Source organism: Maylandia zebra, linkage group LG18 (assembly GCF_041146795.1).
Source record: "Maylandia zebra isolate NMK-2024a linkage group LG18, Mzebra_GT3a, whole genome shotgun sequence".
Lineage (NCBI taxonomy): Eukaryota > Metazoa > Chordata > Actinopteri > Cichliformes > Cichlidae > Maylandia > Maylandia zebra.
Window position 1 is genome coordinate 33,426,622 of NC_135184.1, and position 17,366 is coordinate 33,443,987.

Sequence of the window (17,366 nt, forward strand, 5' to 3'; positions counted from 1 at the left end):
TATCTTTGTTTGAGACCAGAGCTGGTTTGGCTCAATGGGAAGAGCAACCGCTGTAAGATCTAGTGGCACAGGTTCGAATCGAACATATGACATTTGCTGCACATCTTCCGTACTTGCATGCACTCTGCTTTATTGACACTGCATAGTGTACCCTTTCACATACAGCCATCTTCAGCGAGCACTTCAGCTTCTAAATCTCATTTCAGCACATAATTCTGTTTTATCAGTTGTTTTGCTGAATAGGACCACATTATCAGTGTGATCACCAGTTTTGCTTGCCAGGCTGAGCCATGTTTTAGCTCAGTGAGATGAGCAGCCGTTCTCGGAGCAGGAGGCCCGGGTTCGATTCCCGCTTATGACAAAAAAAATTTCAGTTAACAGTTCAACCGTTTACACTCTTCTCCACTCAAATTTCAGCTTTATCACTTCTTTTTAGCAGAATTTTCACTTTTTCACTACTTTTCAGCACAAATTCTAGCTTCTTCAGCTGTTTTTAGCACAAACTTCAGCTTCTTTACCTCTTTTCAGCAGAAATTCTGCTGATTCACGTCTTTTCAGCAGATTTTTTTACCTTGTTGGTCTGTTTTCAGCGGAATTTTCAGTTTCTTCATCTATTTTCAGCAGAATGTTCAGCTTTTTCACCTGTTTTCAGCACAAAACTCAGCCTCTTCTGCTCTTTTCAGCAGAATTTTCAGTTTCTTTACCTCTTTTCTGCACAATTTTCTGTTTCTTCATCTATTTTCATCAGAAAGTTCAAAAATTTCACCTCTTTTCAGTGGAATTTTCAGCTTTTTCACCTGTTATCAGCACAAATCTCAACCTCTTCTGCCCTTTTCAATAGAATTTTTAGCATCTTCACCTCTTTTTCAGGACAATTTTCAGTTTCATCTCTTTTTAGTCACCTGAGAACCAATTTGGCTCAGTGAGATGAGCAGCCGCCTTAAGACCATATAGCGCAGGTTGAAATCCTACCTCTGGCTCTGGCTGCACATCTTCCCTGCTTTCTTGACACTCTTCAGTGTAGTCTTTCAAATAAAGGAGTTTTCAGCAGAGTTCAGCTTCTACACAGTGTTTTGAGCAGATAGTTCTCCTTCGGCTTTTTTCAGATTCCACTACACGGCATTCACACTGCATTTTCGCAGGAAATGCAGCTTTTTCTAGTTTTTGTTTGTTTGTTTGTTTGTTTTTTACAGCGCATCATGTTCTGCGTCCTGATTGGCTATAGATTGTCAATCAATCTTGTGCCGTGTATCTTGTACAGTACAGAATGCGTTCAGCTTGTCAAATTTACATAAATCTTCGATCGCTAGCAGTGTGACTGAAGCGCTGTAAATTTGTAGGTTTTCTCCACAACAAACACAACAATGTCGATGAAACGTTTTGCACCGCCAAAGGCAGCCGCGGGTGCCTTTGGCTTCACTCTATAATACTGGACTTATTTTTCTACGAAGGTTTGGACTGTGAGAGTGTTTAAACATGAAAACAAAAGTGTGAAAACGTTCATGCTTGTCTGAGAAAAGTTTATAAAGTTTGTAGTGAGGACTTTTACAGCCTTAAAACATCTATAATAATTGTAAAAAAAAAAGAAAAAAAAAAGAAAAAACATAAAATAAAGTTGATTTCACCTATCGCGGGTTATTTTTAGAACGTAACTCCCGCGATAAACGGGGGACCACTGTATTGCTTAATGTTCAAGATGTGTTAAAAAGAAAAAACAAACAAAAAAGACTCATAACAGCAAGTGTGAGTGTGTGCATTGGGATTCTAGCAATTATAACAAAATACAGACATTTAAACCTGTCAACAAACTGCTGCTCAGTGTGCCGTAAACATGTAACTGCAAACATTACCACCGGATGGGTGGATGGATAATTGACCAACCAGAAACAGCTCTTTAATATTGCTTTTGCTAATTACCTTATGAAAACTAGTGCAGTGTGCTTTAATTTTGTACGGTAAATAAAGAAATGTATCAAACTAAAATTAAAAAGAATTTAAAGAAAATTGTGCAAGAAATATTTCAGCAGTGACAAATTGTTGGCTGGTTAGCTGAACGGTGATAACAACAAAACATAAAAATTAAGCACACCTAGCACGCAGCAGCACAGATTGTTTAGAGACAAATGTGTGACATGGACAGAATTCCACAGTGCTCTGTAATGTGGCAGTAATAAGCAAAGTGACAACCCATCTGAACCTGAACCAGGTCTAACTTACATGTAACCAGGAACTGTTGTAGGACATACATGTTTTGGTTTGTTTGTTTTACCTTTAACTAGTTTAACTAGTATCTAACTAGTTAGATATTATTTGTTTTTGTTTTTTTTTCTTCTCTTTTTCTCTTTACTTTATTTAGCTCTTTGGTTTCTCATCTTTTGAAATGAACAAACATGGTCTGTCCCTTTTCCTCCTTCAAACAGCCAGAGCACAGTAATGTGTGTTTCTGGTACATCCCTCCCAGTCTGAGAAGCTTGCCACCTGGACCTGACAGAGATAGAAGACTCCATCAGGTCAGTGCACATCATTACAGTGGTTAAGTTCTGGTTAAGCTTTGTGTTATTGTTGTAGTAGATATTTCTTGGTTTATTTCTTTGATTATTTTCTTATTTTTATCCTTAGGTTTCTGAGTTAGCTTTGGTACCTTTTAAAAGTAAGGCTATTATTATTAGTGACTGTTATGATTAGGCGGTTGTCGTCTTTGTGTTAGATATTTGTGTCATGTTACTTCCTGTGTTATTTTGATAACGATTTGTCTTTTTAGTCTGCATCTGGGACCTCTTCTGTCTCAGTTTCTTCATGTGTTCATACTACCAATGATGATCTTTAATATATTTCTCTGCAGGTTGCTCCTCGGATCAAAGGCAGGATGATGGAAAAGGGCTCTGTTCTGATTGGCTATCAACCGTTGGGAACCAAAGTCAATTTCTTCAGGTGTGTGTTTTCCAATCCTGCCACTCAACAAGAGGACATCGACTTTCTGCTGGATGAGATTTGCCAGCTGGGTGCTGACCTTTAAAATGTTTAAGTTAACAGGTTTTTGATATTTATACAAGCATAAAGTAATTTTAGTTTTCCATTAGCCTACATAATATGCATTGAAGTAAAGCCTGATGATAGTGTAGAAGCTTAAGGAAACTTTCTTGATTTATATTCCAGCTTTCCACAGATTTAATAATTCAGTATTGACTGTTATTGTCTTTTTCTACTATGGATTTTTTTGTCTAATCAACAGGCCCTTTAACTTTCAGAAACCATCTGAAATAACCAAATGATCAAATGATCTTCATTGTTCTCAACATTTTTTATGTATTGTTATGATGTGTAAGAAACAATAGTGGAAGATGTGTTCTGTCGAGAGAGGCAGTCCCCTGGCTTACCTCTCATTACATCTGAGACAGCGTAAAAGGACAACATTCAGGACTTGACATTTATATTAAAAATTATACGGAGTGCATAAGAATAGTCTATCTACATGTGGTTTTGTTATCTTAAATAAATCATCTTTATTCTTAATCAAAGACATGAATTAAAATATAAGTCTGATAAATCCGGGGTGGCTGTAACTCAGGTGGCAGAGCAGGTCAGCCACTAACCAGAAGGTTGGTGGTTCGATCCCAGGTTCCAGTTTGCATGCCAAATATCCTTGGGCAAGATACTAACCCCTTGTTGTTTTCTGATGCATCCATCGGAGTGTGAATGCATATGAATGTTAGATAGAGCACTTAAGAGCTTAGAAGAAGTGCTTGTGTGATTGGGTGAATGAATTAGTTGTATGAAGCGTGTAGAAAAGCCTTACATAAGAACCAGTCCATTTACCATTAATGAGTTGAGTAATGAAAACGTTTCTAATTTGTGGATTTTGTATGCATAGATGTGATCCGGTTTCAACAGACAGATTAGTCTCTGTGTGTGTCTGTGTTGCCAGCCCATCATTATACATAATTCTGAAAAAGAGAAAGGGTATTAAGTGTTGTAACTGTGTGTGTGTGTGTGGACAAGAAGGATGGGAGGAGTGAGTAAGTGAGAAGCACTGAGCAGCAAAAGAACGTCTGGCTATGAACGGCATGTCTTATTAAAAGAAATTGCATTATTTTGTGATTGACAAACAGCGTTTGAAGAGAAAATGTTTTCCTATATATGTGAATTAAAAGCAGTTATGTTTAAATGAATGTTCATGTGAGAATGAGCTAACGATAAATTAAGTAAGATTGCATAATTAATGTAACATGAAGCATATTCATATGTGACTGAGTGTTCATATGTAGTGCAGCTTTCTATGTTAAGAATAACACAGAAAATAAGAAAATGTAATAAATTGATTTTAAAGTTAAAGATTTCAAACTTTAACTGTGTTAAATCAAGTATGTGTTAACGTTAGAGAGAGGATGATAAGGTGTGGCTGGACGTTGGGTGATTAAATGTTAACAATGGTGATTGGATGTCACCGTGGGTGAGACCAGATGTCATCTCATAAGATGCAACATACAGTAAGAAAGGGAGGAGAAAGGATGACCGGGTATAAAAGTGTTGTGCAGAAGAGATAAGTTGTTCTTCCCTTTGTCTTCTGTGGGATGAGCAGTACAGAAGATTGGATCTCAGAAATTCACAGTTGGATAACCCAACAGAGATATGAGAGGGATGTACCACTGCCCCAACTTTTAAATTGGTTTTGTATTGCTCCGGTTTTTCTATGCTTACTTTTGTGTTGTTAGATTATAAAATCAAGAGGATTTCCACTAAGCATGGAGCACTAGATAAGCACATCCTCAGGCTTGGTGTTCTCTCTCCAACCTTTCTCCTCACAAAGATCAGAACAAAGCGAGCATTAGATCAGAGTAGGTTAATTGAATAAACATAAGTGATTTGATTCTCTTTTTATCATTATTTGATTCTGCTTTCCTTTGCTCCTGCTAAATTCATTTAATAAAACATGCAATTAAAAAGTCTCAATTGTGGACATTCCCTTTTTTGCCCTTTGTGAAAAAGGAAATCTACATTAGTACAAATAGCTCTTACACATTACCCCAGCCTTTAAAAGTAACAGACCCTTGGAGCTTAGTTTAGCAAGCCGCTAAGCTAAGCCCAGTTATAGTTCAAGAGCACTGACCTACTAGTTGGGGACCTGCTGTTAACGAGTGTGGCTGGTAGGACCAGGCCTGCAAGTCTAATGAAAGTTCCTGTGTTGTTGTTTTTTTTATATAAATATATATATATATATATATTTATATATACCAGGGAAGGCAGGGTGGACACCTGGGGGCTTTGAGGCAGTTAGTACTGGGTGAATCCCTTCACCCATCAACTCCATCTAAGCCCTGTATTGGCTATTGGTAAGACCCACATGATCAAAGATTCAGATTAGTTAGACAGAGAGCTGATCCACACTTCCTGTGCAGGGGTGATGGGGTCCCCCAGATCAATACTTCACTGGTTTAAATAGCATGACTACTGATGCATGAAATACATGTCCTAGGTAACACACCTCCTGCTGGAAGAAGGAGCTTTACCTGCTTTACCTTGAGACCCTCTTTATGCAGCCTCCCCAGCACTACCTCCAACCTTTCCATGTGCTGCTTATCATGGATGTTTTAAAATAACCGGCACACACACCTCATGAGCAAAGTGAAGTGAATTTAATAAACACATTGCAACGTGGAGAGAAACACTGTAGCCAAACTCCAGGGTGCTCTCTGACGATGGCCGCCTCCCTCACATCTTCTATACACACACAGACACTTTCAAACAAAGAAAATTCCACAACACATCACGTGAGTCTATACCTTCAGCTCAGCTCATCCTGGGAACCTTCTCTTCAGAGACAGAGAACTATGACCTTGTTTTCTGCTTAGCTGTCACCTAGAAATTTACATCCCTGATAAGCAGAAGGAGTCCCACTACCTGCTTAACATCTCCCATGAACTTACAATGGCCCGACTGTTTATGTGTATGTGAGTGATAGAGTATAAGACCAATTTGTGGTGCTATTCTACATGCATACAACTGGTGACAATATGAGTCTACAATTACTAAAGTGATATGGTTAAAATATGTGATCAATATATCAGAAAAGAAATCTTCCACCACATGCTCAACAGTAGAAGAGAAGACCACAATGTCATCCAGATATAGGAGCAGTGACTGACACAGACAGGTCTGCTGCATCAGGAGCATCACTAAGGCCAAAAGGCATGCGTGTCCATTCAAAGAGACAAAAAACAGTTTTTGGATGATCTACCTCAGCAACTGGAACCTGGTTGTAACCACTAGCCAAATCCAATGTGGAAGACCAACATGCGCCTGTAAGAATATCTAAAGACTCCTCAATACGGGGACCAGGAAAGGCATCTTTCCTGGTCTTACAATAGGGCTTTGGAGCGTGGTGTCGCGCCCCCTCCCGCCATGACAGTAGGCCAAACAAAGCACACGGAAGCGTCAGCTATGGTTCGTACGTGCTGTGTTGTCGGTTGCAACGTTAGATCACACGATAGGGAAGGCAAGAAGCTGGAAAATGGGCTCTCTTTTCATTGTTTCCCCTCCTGGAGGCAACGGGAGGGATCTCATGTATCCGATATTACTAAACGTCAGGCTTGGATCGCAGCGGTCCTACGAGCAGATATCGAGTTCTCTGCCATCCCCATTTTTTTGTTGGTTTGCTCGCAGCATTTTCTTTCCGGTGAGTTCTAAATAAATTCATATCTCGCTTAATAGGGTTTTAGTGTTATTTTGAATGCATTGAGGTCATAGATCATTAGATAAAACATCCTAATGTGCGATGCTGCAGAACCACGTCATGTTGACAGAGTAGCTTATTATTTGGCATTATTGCAGGCAAACCAGCATATGAAATATGAAACAGAAAAGAAAAGTATGTTTATCTTTTTTTATTCAAGATCTATTCACATGTACTTAGCAAGTGCATACACATGAAATGCAAACTATTTACATGGCAACGCACAGCTGGCAACCTCTGGCTGTATCTTGGTCATATGGTCAACATACTCACAACGTGGAGGCTTAAAAACGGCCAAATCTTGTACCCAACAGTTTGTGAATTAGATGTGCGCCTCCAGGAATTTATAATTTCGAAAATGATTCGCCGTGTATGCGCTGACTCCACAGACAAGGTACATGAAGATATCGGGATAGGACAACTACCGCCGTCTGGGTTTCCACTCCACTGCCTTTTTTCACACGGGTCCACATTACCGATGCACGCTATTTTTTCCAAGTACCGTCTCTTGGCGTCTGGGCGCAATCAGTCGCGATACAGCCCTTTTGATTTTAAGTAGAGATGGACCGATCCGATATTACGTATCAGTATCGGTCTGATACTGACGTAAATTTCTGGATCGGATATCGGAGAAAAATAAAAAAAATGTAATCCGATCCATTAAATATCAAAAAAGCACCTCACAAAACTTGCAACATGGCGTACCTCGGCTCATAACCGTAGCACGTTGCAGCAGTACGTGTCACGTGATAGAGCGGCTGTGTGTATTTGTAGCCTCGCTAGCCTTTGCTAGTGCAATCATATGGCACACTGACTTCTGAGGAAATTTTAAATGGCACTCGCCATCAGAAAGGTTGCCTACCCCTGCCATAGAGATTGTTCTCAAGAAGGTGTAGGGGATGTACCACCTCACTTCCGGTGACTACTTGGCGGGTGCCTGTTGCTCGGTCAGGCCTGTTCCGGGGCAAAGGGGCCCTCGGGCCTCCGGGCCAGCGGCTCGGTTCACTCTGGCACAGCTGGCTGCCGGCAGAGCCGGCGGGCGCCCCCTCTGGCTTTTGCTGCGTGGCTACTGGGTGACCCCTCATCTGGGGCTCTCCTCAGCTCTTCCCATGAGGGTGGCACGATGCCCCTCCGGTGGTCCTCCTTGGGCTCTCGCACTCTGGGGCCTCTGGATGTCTGGGGCCTGGATCTCCTCCATGCCTGCTTCATGCCCTGGGAGACGGGGCTATGGCTCTCTACATCCTCTAGCAGACCATTACATGGGGAAACCTTTTGAATACAAGCGCGCTGATTCACACAGGTGCACACAGGTGTTCACTGTTCATAGACATAAACTACACCTTTATTGGCTGCTATTTCCAAGCACATTGTGCGCTGTCGGTCCTCCTTGCTGCACAACAACATTGAATGTTTAGTATTTACTGCTGTTTACACTTAGCTAGATTAACGTGATGGTGTCGTGTTTAGTATGTTGCTTTGTTTGTTTTGCTGGTTTTCTCTTTTTCTCTCAACAGGTGATCCAGGAGATTTTTTTCCCTCTCTTTTTAAGTTTCCTTTCTCACTGTCCCTCTTCACTCCTGTTTTTCTTTACCTTCATCTGTCTTTCTATGTTTCCTATCCCTCAGTCATGTCTGTCCCATCTGTAACAACTGAAAATAAAATAAACAATAACAACAAAGGTTGATCAAATGGACCAATATGGCAAGACCGTGATGATCCATTTGGCAAAGTAAATCCATTGGGTATCCTTGTTGGTCTTCAGACAATTCTGACGGCTAAAGAACCAAATGGGACAGAAGAAGAAAAGAAAAAAAAAAAAAAAGGGTGTAGGAGTTGCCTGACATGGGACAAATTTTCATGGATAGACTTGGAGAAAATCAGGATGTCATCCAAATAAACAAAGAAAATTATTAAGAAAGGCCCAGAGGAAGATCTAAAGACATGGAGGGAGAGTCCAAGTTAACAGAAGGGGAGGCTGATTTCAAACAATGGTGATGACACCAGATAATCCAGCCAAGGTTACTGTTTTTGCTCAAGTCTGTGTTTGGGTTATGGAGGCTTAACCAGGGGTGACCAAGAACCAGAGGAGTGCAAGGTGTCTTTAAAGAGTATCAAAAAAATCTACTTAAAAGTCTGCTACACTCCTGTAACCTTGTTTCGACGTAAAATGTCTATGAACAGCCAGATCAGGGTTCATGCCCTTAAACACTTTTGAATTTGGTGATCAAATTATCAAAAGATTTGGGTCAGTCTTTAACCTTGACACCATATCAGCTCCAGAGCAACTCCACAAAGTAATTTTTGGACTGTCTAATTCATAGATTTTAGTTTACTGCCAGAACACTTGGAAACTAAGATAAACACCGCATTTCTTTCTCAAATCCTCTGTAGGACTGGTGATGTTGTCAAAGGCTTCTCTAGAGGCTGCTGTGGTTCTAGTTGGGGGGGGGGGGGGGGGTGACGCTATCTTTTGGTTCTGATCCAGATGACTTTATCATACCTTTTAATTCCACAAGCCAATGAATGATTGCGATTTAACTGGATTAAGATTTAACGTATTAAACAACTATAGATATGATGGATCTTGAATAAAACACTGTATAAAGGAGATCTTTATACAAAGGTCTATAGTTTTGTTTTCTGTAGTGACTGTTTAAATACTTTATATATTTTCCTCTTACTGTTGCTAGCGGCTCCATGAACAAAGCAAAGAGGAGGACATCCTTGCTTGGCCCCACTGAGAAGTGGGAAAATTTGTGAAAGTAAATGAGGGTAACTAGGTTTTGGTTAAGTTTATAGTGCCAATTAATAAATTGGTGTTAAAAGTAATTTCCAATTAACCCTAACATTTAATGATTGCATCAAGTGTGAATTCCAATTCTGGAGGGGAAAAAAAAAAAAAAAAGAAAAAAAAAAAAAGTTCTCACCTTTCTAAGCACCCAATTTCACCGCTGTGAAATTATCACCGACTTGGGGTGAATGTTGTTAAGTAACCATTGTCATTTACCTGAAGAACTGGTTAAGTTTGCTATACCAGTCAGAAACCTGTGCATCCAAAGTAATGTCTGACAAGCAAGATGGCGTAAAACAAAAAACAAAACACTTAAATCATGTTTAATACAAGGCTTTTATTGAAAAGTAAGAAACTTTTTAATGACTCAATTTAAATTAAAAAAACCAAGTGTTGACTTGTGTGAAGTGTGGTCACTGTCAGTACCGTGGGTACCTTCCACTCCCACCTGAAGGAGGAATAACCAATGCAAACTTCAGTAAGATGTGAAATTGTGGTAAACTGACACAAAACACTTTTCTACTTCTTTTCTTATGCAAAGACGCTTTGTTTTCATTCAAGCACCCCTTTCTTTTTCTAAAGACTTAACCTTCACAATTTCATAAAGTACTTTTATCTATACCCTAAATACTTTCCAACATTCACAACCATGCCGAGGATACTTGGACATGCAGACCAGAGGATCTGGGGATCAAACCATCAACTTCCCGACCTGGTCTACTAACCAGGTCCAACCTTTGTTAGCTTCCAAGATCAGATGCCATCAGCCCACCATTAAGGATATCAAGTTAATGATCTTGTGATATAGAACTGTATTGAAACGTTATTTTATACACAATATTTACCTCAGTTTGAGTTGTGGAGTTACTGCATAATTATTGATAATGTTACTTGATCAGCTAAACCAGGGGTGCCCAATCCCGGTCCTCGAGAGCTACCGTCCTGCAGCTTTTAGATGCATCCCTACTCCAACACAGCTGAATCAAATGGTTTGATTACCTCTTCAGCATGCCATCGTGTTTGGCAAAGGCCTGATAACAAGCCATTCATTTGATTCAGCTGTGTTGGAGTAGGGATGCATCTAAAAGCTGCAGGATAGTAGCTCTCGAGGACTGGGATTGGGCAGCCCTGAGCTAAACAAACCAAAATGACCAATTGGTACTCAATTTTAAAATCAGATCTGCCCCATGTGAGCACAATTTTCCATCCAATGACAAGCCAGGATCATTTAGTGACTCACCTTTCAACTTCCCAGGTCTGCTTCCGTATCCATTGCAGTCTTCCTGCTGGCCGTTATGCTTTTCTGTCAACAAAGAAGTAGTGTTGTCTCTAACTTAATACGAATGACTGGTCCTACATGGCCACTCTTTCATTCAATGGCCCAGATGCATTCCGCTGCAATTTTTCATCAGGTTATTAAAGTACAGTGCGTCAGTTCTAGGTACAGTATACAACAGTGCATTCCCAAATTAAGGAGTCTCATCTGGCCGTCAAATATATAAATCAAAGACTTGAAGCTAAGGCCATCTGAGAATAAAGTTAGCCTTGCACGTGTGCAGCAAACTTGCTCACCATGGGCATGAAGCTACGCAAGTCACTGTAGGACTGAACAAGTTTGCACTAGAAAAATGTGACAGCAAAGATACAGCGAGTCTTTTTTGGGCAGGCCTTCAGATGACCCATGATTATTTTAATGTGACGCTTGCATCTCATTACCTGGACCTCTGTTTCGCCACTGACCATTCCTCTTTGAATTTTTCTGATTGCAGAATACTTCAGCTTTTCCATCATTTGCCTTTTTCCAGTCTATGGAGATAAATTACAATTAGAGCACTATACCCGCATGAAAGGAAAAAACAATTAAAAAACTAAATAAATCAGACCACCTGGATATTTATGAGGTTTTCTGTTTGATCCCACGCCTCCCTTTAACTCCTCACATAAACACTTTAGACCCTGTAGTTCAGTACACTGGATTGCACAGTCTACTAAATTTCCCTTTGATGGTGTCACTTGAGCCGTCTTCTGGTCAGTTGTTGGCACGCCCAGTTCCACATTTCTCATTTGACCATCTACTTTTTGTGCGCCAGTCGCCACCTCCATTTGTGTGTCATTTTGGAGAGTCATTTGGGAAGTGGATGAGACTTTGTCCTCTGCTGCAGAGTTAATGGGGCAGGTTTCCTTTCTCTCAACTGAGTTTTTCTCCTCTTGCTCATATATAAGAGTTCCCTGGTTTGGGCTTTGGTTAGCCTCAGGATTTGAAGACCCATGGTCATTCATCTCTTCATCACTGGAGGCAGTTAAAATTGTACCCTGCGGGGTAGTAAGTGAAGTTAAAGGATACTTTTCTGAAGGAACTGTGCTTTGGTTTTCTTCAGTTCCTTTTGTTTCAGAGACTTCAGTTTCACACACCATGTCTGGGGTCGTTGGAGGACTTTGCTTCTTAGCTGGGGTACTAAAAGTAAGAACACTTTCTGACACCAGAACAGAGTCCGGAGAAGAAAATCTTGAAGATTGCCTTCTTTCTTTAGCAAATGTACCAATTAGGTCATCTTTTTTGGTTAACCATTTACCATTGTCAGCCCTCTCCATCTCTACAATGACTTCAGGTTCAAATACACCATTCTGCTGTAGCCACTCCTTAGTAGGAATGAAAGGAGCTAGAGACTCCACAGACCAAACTGATTCATTAATATTTCTATTCATCTGACATCTACTTAAAAATGTGTGCTTTGGAGTGGCCTCTGTAGACTCTTCATGCGTCTCACTGCCATTTTCTGTCCCCTCGCGGAGTGCATTTAGTGCCTGCAGAATTTCATCTCCATTAGACAGGCAAGGTCTAACAAGTAGTTCCACAGAATCTGCATCTCTTGTTGACAGTGAAAAGGGTTCTAAAAGAGAAGGAAGTTTGAGGATCTTAAAGATCATTTCACTGTCCTTAGAACTTGAAATAACTTCGGTATCGACATCATCAGCACTGCTAACCACCACTGCATAATTCTTTGGCTTACTTGGACTTTGATAAAAAGCCTTTTCATGCTCCACTTCATTTTCATAACATGGAATCTCAAGATTATTTTGAAGGAGTGTCTCAGCTGCCATTGTCATCGTTTTCTGTGATGCATCACCTCCCCAGCTTAGAATGTCAGGAACAGAGACGCGCCTCTCTTTGACTTCATCCTCTTTTTGAGAAAAGCTACATACTGGCCCCATGCTATCCTGAGAACTCACTGACCACATGTTGCAATGTGCATTTCTGCAAGGAGGGATAAGAGAGGACTCCTGAACAGCACCATCCTTACATCCCTGCATTTCTTGAGTTGCCCTTCTAGATGACTGAACAGTCATCCCTGTAGGATGCACCATGTGACAGTCCTGTATGACTCTGTTTGTGCCAGCCCCTTTGACCTGTTCTTTTGCCTCAGTACTGGCCAACATATAGGTCTCGACCTCAGCTGAGCCTTGTTTTTGGGAACCAGAGCTTAAGGATGAAGGAGAATTTGAGGCAGTTGCACGTCCAGAGTCTGAGCTGAGAATTGGGCACCCCTCATCATAGCCACCTCCACCTCTGTGTATGGGTTCCGTCTGGACCTCAGAATTCACCGTTTCTCTAACAGGGGTAGTATGAGGCAGGCGAATTCTGCGAGTCTGGTTTAAATTTTGAAACGATCCACAAGGAGCATGACTGTGGACTTGGGGATGAAGCAGGCGTCTATAGTCGACTGGTTGTACCTGAGGGTGTGGTACAATGTAAGCTGGAGACTCCAGGTAAGAGGGAGGGGGAAGTGGGGGCATGACCATACCATATCCTTAAAAAGAAAAAATGAGTGAAGGTGATCATTTTGGAATAATATACAGACAGTACCACCTTACAGTTTAATTACTCTACAAGATATAAACATGTTACTGCTCTGTATGTGATGATAGGAGCTGCAGAGCCATTTCACACATGTTAGAAAGACTGAATCTTGCATGCATACATGTAGAGCGCGCAAGGGGTACAGTATGGGCTCCAATTGTGGTCATAAATAATTTGTACTTTTAAATCAAATGTGCATTTGTGAACTGAGTTTTGTAACCTTGTAAACCAAAATATCTGAAAATTTTATGTTTGTGCATCTGTAGATGAGAATATTTGTGTGTGTAAAAATATTTACATAAGTTAAATTTTTTCATTAAGGTCTAGTTGCACACACAAAGCAAAAAGAAAAATACATGTAAAACTCTGCGCTCAGATTCCCTGGCTGTTTGTTACTCAGCTTACACATACAAAACTTGACCAGATTCCTTTCAGCTGATTGCGATTGACATGACATTGACCAAATTTAACAAGCCAATCAGAGAACAGATGGGTTTGGCTGTTGGAGAGGTGCTTTACTGAGCTTCAGGTCCTGGAAGAATAAATGCCCTTTTACTACTAATGTGCGATACCACCGATTTCCTTTCCGATCCCAAGTAAAATTCAGGGTGGTATCGATGATACTGATCCGATACACTGTACAAAAACTTAATGTTTCATGATACAATATGTAATTGTATTATGAAATTGTAATAATATAGCTTCATAATGATTACAGGACATCAGACTACTTGTTCTTATTGCTTAATAATGCAGAATTATCATATAGAAAAAAAATCTGAACTTGTGCGCTATTTGAGCATGTTGCCTGCCTGCAGGACTAAAGGACTCCGCGAGAGAAGTCTGTCTCTAGTAGCACCTGTCCCGCTCCTCCTCAACATAATCATTCTGTGATATGATTTACCGTGAGGTGTTTGACGAGGTTAGTGGTGTTGTCACAACACCTCACTGTCCTGCCACATGTATCGCAAACCGAGTCTTGGCTGTTTGTGGAGGTAAAATACGTCCACATATGACTCCGTTTACGCTCAGCCATTGTGAGTGCGCACGCCAGGTAGTGATGTGCCAATCATGACCCAATCGTTCAATACCGCCCCCTGGCTCACAGCTCAGTGGACATTTAGATGAAAATATATATATTTGACACATTTGAGGAAAATACTAATAAAATAAAAGTAAAATAAATGTTCCCTTTAGAAATCTTAAATTTTTTTTGCTCTATAAAAATAATTGTTTTTCAATCACTCATCTTAGCAGTAGGATTTACATGAAAAGAGAAACATTAAGTTTGAGTGAAAATGTACATTTTTTGCACTCTCTGGGCAACTGACTCAAACCCGATTCATTTTGGTGAGCGACTCATTCAAACTCGATTCAGTAATAAGAATAATATACTATACTTGGCCACTAAGGCCAGGGGCTGCGACACATTTCTACAGCCGTATTTTGCATATGACTATGAAAGGCAGAAAAGGAGTAGTTCCTTCCAATTTGGACGATCCGAATGATCGTTTCTTTCCACTGTGTTCCTGTTAATGAAAAACTGCAAATTTATCCCAAAGTACTAAAATATCGATATTTTAATATGAGAATCGATTCTAGAACAAATTACTGGTATCAGAAGAATCGATGTTTCAGTATCGATCCGCACACCACTACCTTTTACATGCCAACACAGCATTTTCAGTTTTGTGGAAAAAGAGTCTTCACTAGCCCTGACTTTGTGTTAGACTAATCCTAAAGTACAAATGGTATTTCTAGCCACTGATATAACAAAACTTTACCCTTTCAACAGCTACTGAAAGGCTTGTATGACCCCTATGGGATATTTACAAAGACATCCTCCAGGTTCAAAATGAAGAACAAGATTTGTTCTTGTAACTTTAAACTAGCACGCAAGTGAAGGGACTTTAGCGCAGAGTTTTACACGTAGTTTTTTTGCTTTGCATGTGCAACCAGACCCCCCCCCCCCCCCCCCACACACACACACACACACACACACACACATAAAATGCAGATATTTTGGTTTACAAGGTTACAAAACCCAGTTCACAAATACGCATTTGATTTACAAGTACAAATGATTTATGACCACAATTTGAGTCCATAGGCACAGCACCAATTTAACATATTTATAAACTAATGAAAATTCTCAACTTACCCATGCCTAGGAAGCCTGGAAAGGGATTATAAGGCAAGGGCATGGGCCACTGGTATTGGAGGAATGGGGGTAGCGGTGGAGCATGAACATAAAAGAGAGGTCTAGGAAAGACAGGGTGTTGAGGATGAGATGGTCCAGGATCTTGGCTGGTGCTGTGTAGTCCTGGATCTTGCTGTGCAGAGTTTGCAACGTCAGCGTTAACTTGAACGTGTGGGTTCGCTCCACTTGGCCCTTCAGGAGCCAGAGGAGGCGTGTTAACCGCTGCTGCCATGTTCAGTCAACCTACATGGAAGGGGTGTCAGTTATGAATCTATGTTGTATTAATAGGAACAGTTTAAAAAAAAATTTAAAAAAGGAAAAGACATTTACTACCTGTAAGACAAATCTTAGAGACATTACACACAGGGAATGAAGGTCATTATTCTTCATTCAGCATATGCCATACAGAAACATGACCACATACAAGGAGAGAGTAAATGACCTGGTTTGGAAAGAGAGAAACCTGCGCTGTGGTCTTCAGCCATCATCTCTCAACCCAGTGGGATCTATGACAGATTTGATACAGCCCAAATCCTTACTATGGCACCAAATTTTCATTTAGTTTGAAGCTGTGTGTTTGTAACTCAAAAAACCTGTACACCATTGTCAATTTAACATTTCTGCAAGGAGCAGCATCAGGTTTAAGTGTTCAGAAGGTTAACAGTTTAAGAAATACATTAAGTTGGCTTGACAGTAGTGTTCATACATCAGCTGATTTCTTGAAAAGAAAAAAAAAAAGTGGGCTATAGTGTAAGATTTAGGACCCACCATGGGATGATCAATGAAATGGAACACATTTGCAAAGATAAACAGCATTTTCTATCCAAGCCTAATTAAGAGAATAAATGAGTCAGAAACAGAAAACCAAAAGGACTGAACCTTGAAACCAGCAGATGGAAAAAGCTCATCAGTCATTGTGATACTAGCACCATTCAAAATCCTGCTTTGATACATTTTAAAAAATATATAATAAAATATACATATATATTTATCAATTTTACCTTGTCAAGGACCTGAATGGTTAACTGACAGAGCAAACACAAATGAAATAGAAGTGGGGATGAACACCTGATCTTAAGTAGCTCCTGATTAGACACATGTGTCTACTGTGTGCTGATTTGGAGTTTGCAGCAGGTCTCTAACACTAAGATGTCTTGTTAGACTGACATCTAAACACTAGATGGAGCCAAACTTCAGACAAATGATGAATCTAATGAGGCTGTTCTGGCAGATATATAGATTTCAGTCTTCTATAAAACATTTGCTACAATTACATCTGCATACTTTTTTGCACTGAAGTATCAGAAAACTAACCTGTGCTCATATAAGCCATTTCATCATACACTAACTTGGTGGCAAAAGCCCAAAGTATGATACTGGGACATCGGTTGCACACAGTCCAAAAGTAGCCACCAAAGTGATATTCTACCCCTTAAAATGATAAAGAAACTATAAATATTGACATGCCAGGAAATCTATTTAAACACTCTTCTGCCATGTTAAGGATCCCATATGTGTTGGATTATGTAATTTTAGATTTTAACCCTGCTTTGTCCTTAACACAGGATTACCACTGCCCCAGAAAATATCCTCTAATGCTGTCCACAGAAGATAAACTCTGAAAAGGTCCATATCTGATCTCAGCAGACATTTACAGAACAATCAAGCTATCTTGTGAGGTTTCTTTTGCTGTTTTATCAGTGTCAATATTGGTACTTCAAACACAAGGAGAAGGAAAAAGCTTGTACTGTCAATGTGACCTTTGAGAAGGTGCATAAGCCAAGAC

General features: G+C 40.2%; 2 protein-coding genes across 5 annotated transcripts in view; one reads left to right on the forward strand and one right to left on the reverse strand.

Moving 5' to 3' along the window:
- gad3 (glutamate decarboxylase 3) overlaps positions 1 to 4,946 on the forward strand; it is a 37,363-nt gene extending 32,417 nt beyond the window's left edge. The window contains exons 15-16 of one of the 2 annotated variants that reach the window (XR_013094226.1): positions 2,421 to 2,510; positions 2,843 to 2,867. Coding sequence is in view for 1 of the 2 variants with exons in the window: in XM_076876874.1 (XP_076732989.1) it covers positions 2,421 to 2,510; positions 2,843 to 3,016 (264 nt within the window). In the remaining variant the exon portion in view is untranslated. Of the gene's footprint in view, positions 1 to 2,420; positions 2,511 to 2,842 lie in introns of both variants that reach the window. The other variant, XM_076876874.1, reaches the window with a different exon arrangement.
- A 4,892-nt stretch (positions 4,947 to 9,838) lies between these two features.
- On the reverse strand, positions 9,839 to 16,687 carry buc2l (bucky ball 2-like). Of its 3 annotated transcripts, none has more exons than XM_024806116.2 (7): positions 16,582 to 16,687; positions 15,542 to 15,823; positions 12,533 to 13,330; positions 11,408 to 12,412; positions 11,238 to 11,327; positions 10,762 to 10,824; positions 9,839 to 9,969 (listed from the first exon to the last, which is right to left on the reverse strand). In XM_024806116.2, exons 2-7 carry the CDS (start codon positions 15,810 to 15,812, stop codon positions 9,941 to 9,943), a joined length of 2,256 nt encoding a protein of 751 aa, XP_024661884.2. In that variant the 5' UTR covers positions 15,813 to 15,823; positions 16,582 to 16,687; the 3' UTR covers positions 9,839 to 9,940. The 3 variants fall into 3 exon arrangements, with proteins under 3 accessions (XP_024661884.2, XP_024661881.2, XP_024661880.2); XM_024806113.2 differs by adding an exon at positions 16,023 to 16,086 and having other exon boundaries at positions 11,408 to 13,330; positions 16,582 to 16,632; XM_024806112.2 differs by having other exon boundaries at positions 11,408 to 13,330.
- Positions 16,688 to 17,366: the final 679 nt, after the last annotated feature.

Coding starts and splice junctions, on each gene's coding strand:
- buc2l (XM_024806112.2), bottom strand. CDS start 15,812: ATGGCAGCAGCGGTTAACACGCCTCCTCTGGCTCCTGAAGGGCCAAGT. Junction 11,328..11,407: donor AAAACCTCATAAATATCCAG/GTGGTCTGATTT, acceptor TTATCTCCATAG/ACTGGAAAAAGGCAAATGAT. Junction 10,825..11,237: donor GTGGCGAAACAGAGGTCCAG/GTAATGAGATGC, acceptor CTTTGTTGACAG/AAAAGCATAACGGCCAGCAG.